Here is a 12,619-nt window from a genome sequence, read left to right as displayed (position 1 = left end):
TGGGTGAACTGAAAGAAGTTAAAACGTGGCAGGAGCTTGATGATTAAGTGACCCATTTCAGTCTTGGCCAGTGTGCTGTGCTTGGAACAGGCAGCTTAAAGTGATCTGATTTTTGACTCACTGACATAAAAGGGATCTTATGAGATGCCGCCACCGTCCATGGCAAGAAGGCAGTTTTGGCTTCCGAGAGAGACACAGATGATCGCCAAGTTCTTCTAAAGAACACTGGACTCCAAGCAGCCATCTTATTTACTGTGTTATCTACCAACCTTGGAAAGCAAAAGCTAGAAAAAACTCTCACTCTATAACCAACGAGGGGTCACATCTACACTATACATTTTAAAACACTTTAACAAGCCATGTCTTCCCTCGAAGGAATTCTGGGAACTGCAGTTTGTTGAGGGTGCTAGGAATTGTAGCTCTAGGAAAGATCTTCTGACAATTCTCAGAGCCCTTAATGAATTACCATTTCTAGGATTCTTTGAGGGAAGCTATGACAGCTGAAGCAGCAGAAGAGGGCTTTAAATGCATGGCGTGTATGTGAACTGACTTAGCATGTGGAACTGGGCATGTTTAGCCTAGAGAATAGGGGCCTGTTTACTGAGCATTCATCCTGATTTGCTTCCAGAGAGATTTGACAGTGTTGTCTATTTAGTAAGCATTAGTTCTGATTTGTTTACGGGGAGGCTACATGATGTTTCGTCAAAAACCAGTGTTACCACACACTTGCCTGATTGTGAAAAGTCTATTACACGACAATAACTCCTAATCAATAGTAACTGTACAACCTACATTTGCCAGTCTGTGGCTACATCCCACTGGGAAACAGTGAGAGACTGGGCAGAGCCTGGAAGATGGATGCAGGGCACGACAGCACTCTTTAAAGTCCCAAAGGCTGTCACACGGAAGAAGGCAGGACTTGGGCAGAGAACCAGATCAGGAGGGCAGGTTTCGGAGGTACATTCAGCAAAACACTGTTTAATAGGAAGAGCGGTTTGACAGTGTAAACCAGTTACCTTGATGTGTGGTAGGGTTACTCTCACTGGAGAGAGCGACTAGATTGGTCACAAGGCCCCCTCCAATTCTGCAATTCTAACCATGGAATGAGGTATCAGGATCTGCAGGACTGGAAAGAGGTTTAAAAGAAGGCACCAGAGGATCTTGCAGGGTCCTCTACTTAACCCACACCTTATATTCTCATGCCTCAAGACACCCACACCCCTTCAAGAAAGGCTGCAGGAAATTTAAAGGCGGTGCGGAAACGCCAAAGGGAAGGGCTGTAACTCAATGGTGGAATGTCTCCTTTTCATGCAGAAGGTCCCAGGTTCAATCCCCAGGATCTGCAGGTAGGCTTGGGAGAGAAGTTTGTATTGAGAGCCGCTGCCAGTCAAGGTTGACAGTACTGAGCTAGGTGGACTATTGGTCCAATTCAGTTCACTATGTTCCTTAGGAGAGCTAAAGGTGGGCCAATTCAGATTTGTTGACCCAAATGTCTGATGGAAGAGTTCTGTGTTAACGTGGAAGGCAGCATGTTTCAGCAACCGCAAAAGCAGGCTTAAGTCGATAGCCATCTTTTAAAAAAAATCATTTAAATGTTGGTACAAGAAAAACTGCAAAATCTCTTCTGTGTCTAACAGTAATCCAAGCTCCTACTTTTTTAAGCTCATTTTAGAAAAAGACAATTTTAAAAAAATTCTCAGAAGATATATACAAATGCAACAAAATAATTATGAAAAGGGGGGGGGGAAATGATCATTTTATAGAATAAGAAAGAGGAAGTTTTAAACAGTGCAATTCTATACCCTCGTCCTATTGAGATCCAATGGGACTTACTCCTAGATAAGTGTGTACAGAAGAAAAGGAATAAGCTTCATTGGACTCAATGGACTGTATCCATGTTAGTCATGCTCAGAGCAAACTCACTGAAATTAATGGACCTAAGTCATAATTTATCTATGGGTCTACTCTGAGTAGGGATGTATGAAGACATCGTTACCATTCTGCCCTGTACTCTTTGCAGGCAGCACTGTTTCTGCTCTGCTGCAATTCACCATCCACCAAAAACAACATTATTTGTTTCACTGTCTGTTGCGACAAAATTACACAATTTATGTAACTTACAGAATTTATTACATTGTCATTACATTATTCTACCCCATTTGTTCAGTGCAAAAGAAACACAATGCATTTTTTTTGTTGGGGAAGGTTATCAATTATGTATCATTTGTGGACTGAATACAGCAACAGTGAATACTGATTGTATTCACTGGATTGATTTCTGTTCTGGGCATTCCAGTAAAATATTATAAAAACAAGGAACCGCAGAAAGATAGGGGGAGTCTAAATAAGAGATATATATATATATATGATCAATGGTTTGCCTTTCAAGTTTTCTCTTTTTTTGAACTTTTGTATGTTGTAAAATTAATTATATATATTTTTTTTTTAAAAAAAAGATTTGTTCTGGCAAGGAACAACTAAGCGAACACTGGCAATTTCTGCTCCTGTTTCTGTTGTCATCAGAAATCTCTGACAGCCCTAACTCTGAGTATGACTAACACTGAGTACAATCCGATAGGATTTGCTTCCAAGTCAACATGTATAGAATGGCGCTGTAAGTTATCATCTATGTCCTTGCTACCACCAAGACAGGAAGGAAGTCTGCAGAGAGCTCTTTGGTAACTAGAAGGATGTTGCAATAAGGAAAAACGACGCTTCTCTTGTTACATTTCAATTCCGATTGGTGCTTCTGGTCCAGCCAGCAGCTTTGCATCCTTGTTTTCATTTACAGTATTCTTTCCTGAAATCTGAAATCAAAAAGAAGAGATGGAGGATCAGGGGGATTTCATGCCAGGATTCCACTGAGCCACAGTTGCATGTATCCAAATTTGAACATATGCCCCCTTCCGGAAAAAATAGCATCCAAAGTAGCAAAGAGCTTCCAATAATTTAAAAAGAGAAATAACAAATATTATGTTTGAGTGAATATAATAATTTATTATTTATACCCCGCCCAGCTGGCTGAGTTTCCCCAGCCACTCTGAGCGGCTCCCAATTGAGTATTAAAAACAATTCAGCATTAAATATTAAAAAACTTTCCTAAACATGGCTGCCTTCAGATGTCTTTTAAAAATAGGATAGTTGTTTATTTCCTTGACATATGATGGGAGGGCGTTCCACAGGGTGGGTGCCACTACCAAGAAGGCCCTCTGCCTGGTTCCCTGTAACCTCACTTCTCGCAATGAGGGAACCACCAGAAGGCCCTCGGCGGTGGACTTCAGTGTCCGGGCTGAACGATGGGGGTGGAGACGCTCCTTCAGGTATACAGGACCGAGGCCATTTAAGGCTTTAAAGGTCAGCACCAACACTTTGAGTTGTGCTCGGAAACGTACTGGGAGCCAATGCAGATCTCTCATTGGTCCCAGCAGCCACTCCCAGTCACCAGTCTAGCTGCCACATTCTGGATTAATTGCAGTTTCCAGGTCACCTTCAAAAGTAGCCCCACGTAGAGCACATTGCAGTAGTCCAAGTGGGAGATAACAAGAGTATGCAATAAATCACTCTCAATAGGAAAGCAAGCAGAATGATTCCAAAACCAAACTGAAGCAACCACGGCAATTAAAAAGCATTGGGTTTGCCTGGAAATGGCATGGCATGTTGATGGAGTACAGTACTGCTTACTCCTGACACTTGCTATGGCTAGTTCTACGCAGCCAACATGACTACGGGTCAAGGAGGCAGGTGGTCGGCCATACTTCTCCAAGCAGTTTGTCTGCAACCTCAGGCTGCAATAAACTAAACTGACCCAGTATAGATGGGGCAGACCATGCTCTGGACACCTCTAACTGTGGCATCCTACTCTGACCCATTCTGAGTGATTTGATCCCGAAAGTGCCTTGCAATGTTGTTTTCGCAGGATGTCAGAGCAACGCTCTCTCGGCCAGAAAACAAAAGCCCATTCACCACCCAGAAAAGCTCTGCCAGAGGGCTCCTTGCAGACACAATGGTAGCCGAGAAGCAAGCTTTCTTCAATGCCGCTACCACCATGTGGTCGGCACGATGGTGCAGCCTCACCCATGTTCAGATCGCAACTTACACGACCTGCGCTCTAGCCACCGACCCTCCTGTTTCATAGCATGCAGGTCACTGGAATGCCAAGGCAACCTGCGTGCCTCGCTGCAACCATAAGGACACTCAGGAGCAATTGTTTCAACGGCTCTATTTATCTCACCATTCCACAGCGAGACAAGAGCACCAGCTGGCTTGGGAAACAGTGCATTAAAAAGTAGCAGTTTATAGCAAAGGGCAGGAAGCACATGCATTTTGGATAATGCTGTGTGAACGCGGATTAAATACCCAGTGCTGAAAACTCAGTAAGTGCATGGTAAACGGCAGGGAGAATTCTCGAATGTGGAAGAAAGTGTCAAGAAGATTCTGCTAGCACATCAGAAACCAGCGTGCTGGCATTTCTCCTGCAGGGAAACAGTGACTCATCACCAGCAACCAAAAATCAATCACAGAGCTCATAATAACCCCCTTGTAAGCAAGCTGTAAGCAACCTTCAAAATTGGGAAAGGAGTACGACAAGGTTGTATATTGTCTCCCTGCTTATTTAACTTATATGCAGAATTCATCATGCGAAAGGCTGGACTAGATGAATCCCAAGCCGGAATTAAGATTGCCGGAAGAAATATCAACAACCTCAGATATGCAGATGACACAACCTTGATGGCAGAAAGCGAGGAGGAATTAAAGAACCTTTTAATGAGGGTGAAAGAGGAGAGCGCAAAATATGGTCTGAAGCTCAACATCAAAAAAACCAAGATCATGGCCACTGGTCCCATCACCTCCTGGCAAATAGAAGGGGAAGAAATGGAGGCAGTGAGAGATTTTACTTTCTTGGGCTCCTTGATCACTGCAGATGGTGACAGCAGTCACGAAATTAAAAGACGCCTGCTTCTTGGGAGAAAAGCAATGACAAACCTAGACAGCATCTTAAAAAGCAGAGACATCACTTTGCCGACAAAGGTCCGTATAGTTAAAGCTATGGTTTTCCCAGTAGTGATGTATGGAAGTGAGAGCTGGACCATAAAGAAGGCTGATCGTCGAAGAATTGATGCTTTTGAATTATGGTGCTGGAGGAGACTCTTGAGAGTCCCATGGACTGCTAGAAGATCAAACCTATCTATTCTTAAGGAAATCAGCCCTGAGTGCTCCCTGGAAGGACAGATCGTGAAGCTGAGGCTCCAATACTTTGGCCACCTCATGAGAAGAGAAGAATCCTTGGAAAAGACCCTGATGTTGGGAAAGATTGAGGGCACTAGGAGAAGGGGACGACAGAGGACGAGATGGTTGGACAGTGTTCTCGAAGCTACGAACATGAGTTTGACCAAACTGCGGGAGGCAGTGCAAGACAGGAGTGCCTGGCGTGCTATGGTCCATGGGGTCACGAAGAGTCGGACACGACTAAACGACTAAACAACAACAAAGCAAGCTGTGGTGGGATGATGAGAGGGTTAAAGCTATGGAAACTCTTTTTCTCCATCTGTGGCCGGCTTTGCTAACACCAGAGGGTGACACACCCTCTCCCATCATGCAGTGGGGAACTTCGGGAAGGAAAACACAAATTGCCCCAACTTCACCTCCTTCTCTTACCTTTATCTAAGTCAATGTTCTTAGGTGAGAGAACCCTGTTATGTTCCGCCTTCTCCTTCAGGATATTGTTCTTGTAATCTGTATCAGGAAAAGATCTCAGTTCAATGAGCAGCACTGAACAGAAGCTGGTGGAGGCGAAAGCCCCAAGACACCCATCTAAGTTCCAAAGACAGTGTGCAGATTGGTTATTGGGTGTGGGGGGGGGTAAAGATGCGGGTGGCGCTGTGGTCTGAACCACTGAGCTTCTTGGACTTGCTGATCAGAAGGTTGGCAGTTTGAATCCCCGCAACGAAAGCACACCAAAAAGTGCAAGAGGATAAATAGGTACCGCTCTGGCGGGAAGGTCCCGCGGACCTGTAAAGCGAGATGAGTGCCACAACCCCAGAGTCGTCTGCGACTGGATTTAAATGTCAGGGGTCCTTTACCTTTACCTTTTTCAAAGAGGCCAGACCATCTGTGAACTTTCCAAAGAAATAAACATAATATCTTTGGGGCTAGTCCTTGGGGCTAGACTTGTGACAAGAACAGGCTATTGCTAACGCATGTCACCGGTCTTGAAAGACCTACAGTGGCTTCCCATCTGCTAGCAGTACAGGTTTAAGATTCTGGTACTAGTATACAAAGCCATGAGCAACTTAAGCCCATCTTCCCCTGTATGTCCCAAGCAGAGCATCCAGGGGGAACACTATTGGTTCTTCCTCATGAACCAGAAGCACTTGTGTCAACAAAAAGTTGTCCTTTCAGTGCAATGGGCTATGTGGCACTCCCTCCCACCAGAAGTCAGCCAGAATCTTTGCTGAGTTTCACACGTCCAGTTAAAACCATTTTACTTCAGGAGGACTTTGCATCACGAATGTTCTGTTGTTCTTTCATTACATTTCTGAGATTTATGTTTTAAATTTTGTATTATTATTATTATTATTATTATTATTAATTATTTGCTGTTAACATCTTTGAGACCTAAAGTGCATGGTGAAAAGCAGGATATGCATTTTTAAAATAAACAAATAATGAATAAGAGAAGTCACAGCTGGGTATTGTTAACCCAGCTTCATAATTTGCAGAATTTGTCTTACAGTGGCACCTTGGTTCTCGAACTTAATCCATTCCTGGAGTCCGTTTGACTCCCGAACATGGGCGTAGGCAGGGGCAAAAGGCTGAGGGGCGCAGTGTGGCGGCCCTAGGCTTACGCTCCCCGCGCACCTCTGGAGCTTCGCAGCGGGAGCCTGGGGCCGCCTCCTTGGAAGAGCTGGGAGGCGCAGGCCATGTAGCCCCGCCCACATTCCCACTGTGGCCCCTCCCCTCCCATGTCTTGGCCCCGCCCCGTGCCCCTCCTAATTTTGATCCTGGGCACGCCCCTGCTCCCGAAACTGTTTGAAAACCAAGGCACGGCTTCTGATTGGCTGCAGGAGCTTCCTGCACTCAAGTGGAAGCCAGGTTGGATGTTCGGCTTCCGAAAAACATTTGCAAACCGGGTTACTTCCAGGTTTGCAGTGTTCAGGAGCCAATTTGCTCAGGAACCAAGCTGTTCGAGAACCAAGATACCACAGTAATGTTCTTTCTGTATTTTTTTTAAGAAACTTTGTGCAATGCAACAGCTAATTAAACACCAGTTCAAGCCATGTTGCCTCTTCTCCCCATTGTTCAGGCATCATGCTGGCTCCAAGGCAATACTAGTTTTCAGAGTTCAGCTCTAGAATGTGTAAAGGGCATGCCTACTACTCCAAAACAACCTCCAACACTTACCCAGCTTAATGTCTTCACTTTTGTAGTTGGATATATCTGGTGTGTGGACTGGGAACTCACTGAGATTCACTTCTTTCCTGGCAAAGCAAAAGAGGAGGGTTCTGATTTTTAAGTCAGATGCATTTCTAGCACTAGATTATACATCATCACACCTGTGCAACGGATGGGAATGGACTCTGCTTGACACTTTTGAACTTTTAATCACTCAGGATGAGCACAGAGGCTAGGAAAAAATGTTTGCTTAAATGAACATTGATGGCTACTAGCTAATATAAACTGAGGCTGCTTTAAAATGCAACACTCTTTGTCAGGATGTTTGCCTGATCCCCATAAGTAAACAAATAGGTGCTATTTAGATGATAAATTGGAGAAGTGAAACATCTGATGGGATAACCCAAGTGAGACATTAGTCCAGGAATGGCATATCAGATCAGTTCATACTGGATTTTTTTAACAAATGAAATCCTCAGGCATTCGTAATTTCAATGTTCTACTTATTGATGGACAACAAGTCTCTTTGGTGCAAGGAACCAGTTTCTACTCACTCATCAAATTTTCTCACGTTGCACTCAAAACCTAGAAGAGAGAAAGAAAAGTCACTCAAGGGCTTTGACATCAGGGAACTATTTTTTTGCAGGCATGAATAAGCAGTCACAAACCAATTCACATCTCATTTTCATGATGCTTGTTGATCGAATCAGTTCCCACTTTAGCAGCCATCCATTCTGAACTGACAAGATACTATAGGGTGCGCATACATGCCTGAATCAGACAGGGTACTTTCTTTTGGGAAACCCCATTCATACCTCTTGCAATCTGTGCTATAATGGATGCAAGGAATGGATTTCATTAATTGCAAAATAAATGCACTCCTCTACTCAGAAGGGTGTTGTGAGCCCCTCCATCCTAGGCTCAAGTTGAATATATGTGTAAATAAAATCATAAAGACACTCCAGTCTCCAATGACCTTCATTCCAAAGAAACTGAACCCTGGGAGAGAGCAGGGACCCCTGCAATAGTATTGAAAGTGGGATTGGATATAACTGCCCCAACACAATCACGAGCACAAAATCATCACGAACACAAAATAAGTAGAACACCAGGAGGGCTCCAGACACCCAGAACCTCACCTCTTCTCCGGCGCTTGCGTGTGACGAGTACCACAAGGATCAGGAGCAGAATAAAGAGCAGCAGCGTTGCCAGGATGTACCCTAACTGGTGGAAGAAATGAGCACGGCTCTCAGGAATGATGACATTGATCACGTTGTGGCCACGGCCGGCGTTTGGATCTGGGTGGCAGAGAGGGAAACCGAGAAGAAGAGGTGGGTCAATGGTTCTTCTTGCAGAGGGGAAGAAACTAACAAACTAGGTTAACAGCTCATAACAAGCCAGACTGTGGCTCAATGGTATAGAGCGCATGCTTTGCATGTAGGAAGCCATAGCCTTAGCCTCTGGGAAGCGCATAGGCCGGGCATGTTGGCAACAGACCATTCCAATGGTTGCCCTTCAGCACATGATCATAGGGTGCTGTCTTATCCCAAGTCTGGTCACTGGTCCATCTAGCTTAGTGCGTTCATGGCACAGTAAAAATATCAGATTCTACCTGTCTGATATTATCCCAGAGGTAACTGCAAGGGTGGCTGAGCTTCTGTCAATAGTATCTCTTAGAGTGATGGATGGCACTGTTTAGCAGGAAGATGACACTCCAATGAAAATTTCTGTTACTATATATCTTATAAGGCTGCTTCTTTGTATATATTTTTAAAAAATTGTATATGGATGTTTTAAGATGGTCTATATCTGTAATGCCTAATAAAGGTTTGGAGAAAGAAAGAAGCTTAATGCTGGGACATGCAGCAGGATCCCAGGGTTTCAGTCAGGAATATTTCAGCTCCTTACCTGGAGATGCTGGGGATTGAACCTGGGTCCTTCTGCATGCAAGGCAGGTGCTCTAGAGGCCTGAGCTACAGCCCTTTCCTGGGCTGCATATTCAGGGATATACTGCTAAATGGAGGCGCCACTTAGCTATCATGGCCAATAGCCATTGATAGACTGATCCTCCTCCATCCGTTTGCCTAATCCCCTTGCGGCAGTAGATTCCATACATTAATCCCGTGCCCTATCACTGAAAAGTATTGCCTTTTGCCTGTCTCGACTCTCCTGAAAAATCAGTTTCATTCAATGAGCCTCATAGAAGAAAGGGAGGGGGGAAATAAATGTTTTCCATTAGACTGTGGGCTCAACTCTTAATGGCCGCCACTAACATCTATGGAACAAAATGACGTGGAGCACATCATACCAAGTTACACCACTTGTCAATCTGGGATACTTTAATCGGCAGCAACTCTCTCAGAAGTTTATCCAATCACTTGCTGTTGAGAATTTTTAACTAGTTTCTCATTTCCCCAAATTTTAACTCCAGTTCTGCACATTTCCATATCGGGAGGCTGGATATGGTAAGTTGGTTAGAGTGTGGTGCTGATAACGCCAAGTTTGCAGGTTCGATCCCTGTATGGGACACCTGCATATTCCTGCATTGCAGGGGGCTGGTTGGACTAGATGATCCACAGGGTCCCTTCCAGCTCTGTGATTCTTCAATTCTAATTCTACAACCAACAACCCGAAAGCAAATCAGGATGAGTGCTCATTGCTGTATAACTGATCCACCAACAATTCAGAATGAATCCTGAAGAAAAACCAGGCACAGCCTATCTAACTTCTGTGTAAGCTTCCTGCAGGCAAATCAGAACGGATCGTTCAGAGGAACCTTATATGCTGTAAACCTTACCAAGGGGAAGGAATGTTGACGCAGGCCAAGAGAGCGAGTTTAGATAAAACAAAATAAAACCACACATGCATGCACACACTGAAAAAAGAACAGCAATGCAGGGAGTAAGCCAGAAATCCATTCCTTTGCAGGGCGTATGTTGAGCTGGAGAAGGGAAACTTTAGAGTAAGTCGCCAGTGCGGAATGTATTTCTCTGGACAGATTAGCAAGGCAGGTCATGTTTAAAAGAGAGTTTGGAGCCATTCAAAGGGGTTAGACAAATCCAGATGAGCGGCTGGTAGCGGCAGTCTGGGTTTGTTTTGTTTAATTTACCTTGTGGGGTAGGAGGTTAGGGCAGGAGATCTTTTTGCTTTGTGGAATGTCTCACCGCCCACACCCAATACAAGTCTGTACCGCAGTCCCTATCAGTGGTGGCTACTGCCCATTGGGACTGATGAAGTGCCTGCAAGGAGGCTGAGATTTCTGCCCCGCCCTGCCTTTCCTCCTTTCTGCTTCAGTTCTGGTTCCACTAAAACCTATGTTGCTCATTTGGCTATCCACTATGGCCGAAACTAATGCAATAAGTACTGGGTTGCGTCCAACAAATTTTTACCGGGAGTAGGCCCACGGGAAAAAATGAAAATTTCAATGGCTCTACTATGAGTAGGGCTAGCATTGGATACAACCCCATTAAATTAAATACTTAATTAACTTCAAGGGGAGGGAAACGCAGAAAGTGACAAAACGGTTTATGTTACATTTGCGAAGAAGAAAACAATGATAGCAAACACAGCTCGTTTTCGCTTGCGTGATTTCCATTCCTGACCTTGGGGCAAACCTACAGATTGTGGCAATCAACCCTCCCATTTCTGTCTCCGACGGAATTCTCCATCTTCTTCTCTAGGCAGAAGGCAAGGAGACTGACAGTAGGTGGAGACATAGCCAACTCATTCGAGTTTTGTCCCCGTCTGAGACTAAAGGGGAGTGCCACACCCTGGAATGGTTACAGTCATACCTCGGTTCAAGTACGCCTCAGTTTGAGTATTTTCAGTTTAAGTACTCCGCGGACCTGTCTGGAACGGATTAATCCACTTTCCATTACTTTCAATGGGAAAGTTCACTTCAGGTTAAGTACGCTTCAAGATAAGTACGGACTTCCGGAACCAATTACACTCATACCTCGGGTTAAGTACGCTTCAGGTTGAGTACTCCGCGGACCCGTCTGGAACAGATTAATCCACTTTCCATTACTTTCAATGGGAAAGTTCGCTTCAGGTTAAGTACGCTTCAGGTTAAGTACAGACTTCTTGAACCACTGTATGAGTAAAAATGCAGGCAAGTGGGATTAGCAGTTCTCACAGTGGCCAACCAGATGTCTATGGAAAGCCTACACTTTCCCCGATTGTGATTCCCAGCAACTGGTATTCAGAGGCATACTGCCTCTGACAGCTGAAGCATTTACTATTATTATTATTATTATTAAATTTATATACCATTTACAGAGCCATCATGGCAAGTAGCCATGGCAAGCCTCCTCCTCTAGACAGGCGTTTGATCTGATCAAGCAGGGCTAATTCAAAATTAGGCAAAATTTCAACTCTTTTCCCACTAAAACTTAAGCTACGAGGCAGCCTACAAGGCCAGTAAAGACGCCGCAACATATGTTGAAGATGTTCTAATTGGTGGTGATAACGCCACGCTAACCTTCCCTTTTCACAAAATATGAGCAACCCATAAAAACAGGGAACAGATGGCTTATTGCTGTTGTGGTTTTAAAAAGAAAAAGTGGTGGTGGGGTGGGGGTGGGGTGGGGTGAGAAGCACCTTCCACTGAAAGCCATAGAGTTAACTTCAGATTTGACGGCGAGGATCAGCCAAAATAGAACTAGGCCATGTTGATATTGTAAGCAGAATAACATTTCCTGTCTAGAGAACTGTTCCAGATTTGGAGCTGCGCCCAGGATTAAGAGGATCCAAGGAAAAGCTTCGTGGCTATGATTTTTCTTTATCTTTCCTTACGTGCGCATGTGTGTTTTAAGGCTCTGTCCCTGTAGGAGTTTGCACGGTCACACGGGGGGGGGGGGTTTCCAAGAGGCGATTGCAGCAACTCTCGCTGCTGAGTAAACACAAATCCATTTCCCACTGCGCCGCTTTTCAGGGGTGGAGGAAGGGGGGTGCGGTGGGTGCAGACAGCCCCGAGTGTCACCACTGAGGGGTGTGTGTGACAAAATCCCAGGTGGCACTCACCACGGGGCCTGCAGCACACCCGAGCCACACGTCTGAGACGTGGTGGCTTGGGCGAGTGCAGGCTCCGCGCTGCCCAAACAGTCCACCCACTGTCTCCCCCCCCACCGCCCCAGGTGTAGGGCGACTGAGTGGGAGGAGGCAGGCAGACCCGGCTCGCCCCACCCCTGGGCATGCCGCCCCAGGCGCCCGAGTGGCATCCTCTGCC

At 45.1% G+C, this 12,619-nt stretch overlaps 1 protein-coding gene across 1 annotated transcript in view; it reads right to left on the bottom strand.

The window, feature by feature from the left end:
• Positions 1-2,450: 2,450 nt before the first annotated feature.
• MXRA8 (matrix remodeling associated 8) overlaps positions 2,451-12,619 on the bottom strand; it is a 28,208-nt gene continuing 18,039 nt past the window's right edge. The window contains exons 6-10 of the mRNA XM_035119669.2: positions 8,532-8,690; positions 7,947-7,977; positions 7,402-7,478; positions 5,656-5,733; positions 2,451-2,807 (exon numbers count right to left, since the gene is read on the bottom strand). Of these exons, the coding sequence (XP_034975560.2) occupies positions 2,782-2,807; positions 5,656-5,733; positions 7,402-7,478; positions 7,947-7,977; positions 8,532-8,690 (371 nt within the window). The 3' untranslated portion in view covers positions 2,451-2,781. The remainder of the gene's footprint in view (positions 2,808-5,655; positions 5,734-7,401; positions 7,479-7,946; positions 7,978-8,531; positions 8,691-12,619) is intronic.

This window comes from Zootoca vivipara, chromosome 6 (genome assembly GCF_963506605.1).
Source record: "Zootoca vivipara chromosome 6, rZooViv1.1, whole genome shotgun sequence".
Lineage (NCBI taxonomy): Eukaryota > Metazoa > Chordata > Lepidosauria > Squamata > Lacertidae > Zootoca > Zootoca vivipara.
This window is presented reverse-complemented; position numbering and strand designations above follow the sequence as displayed.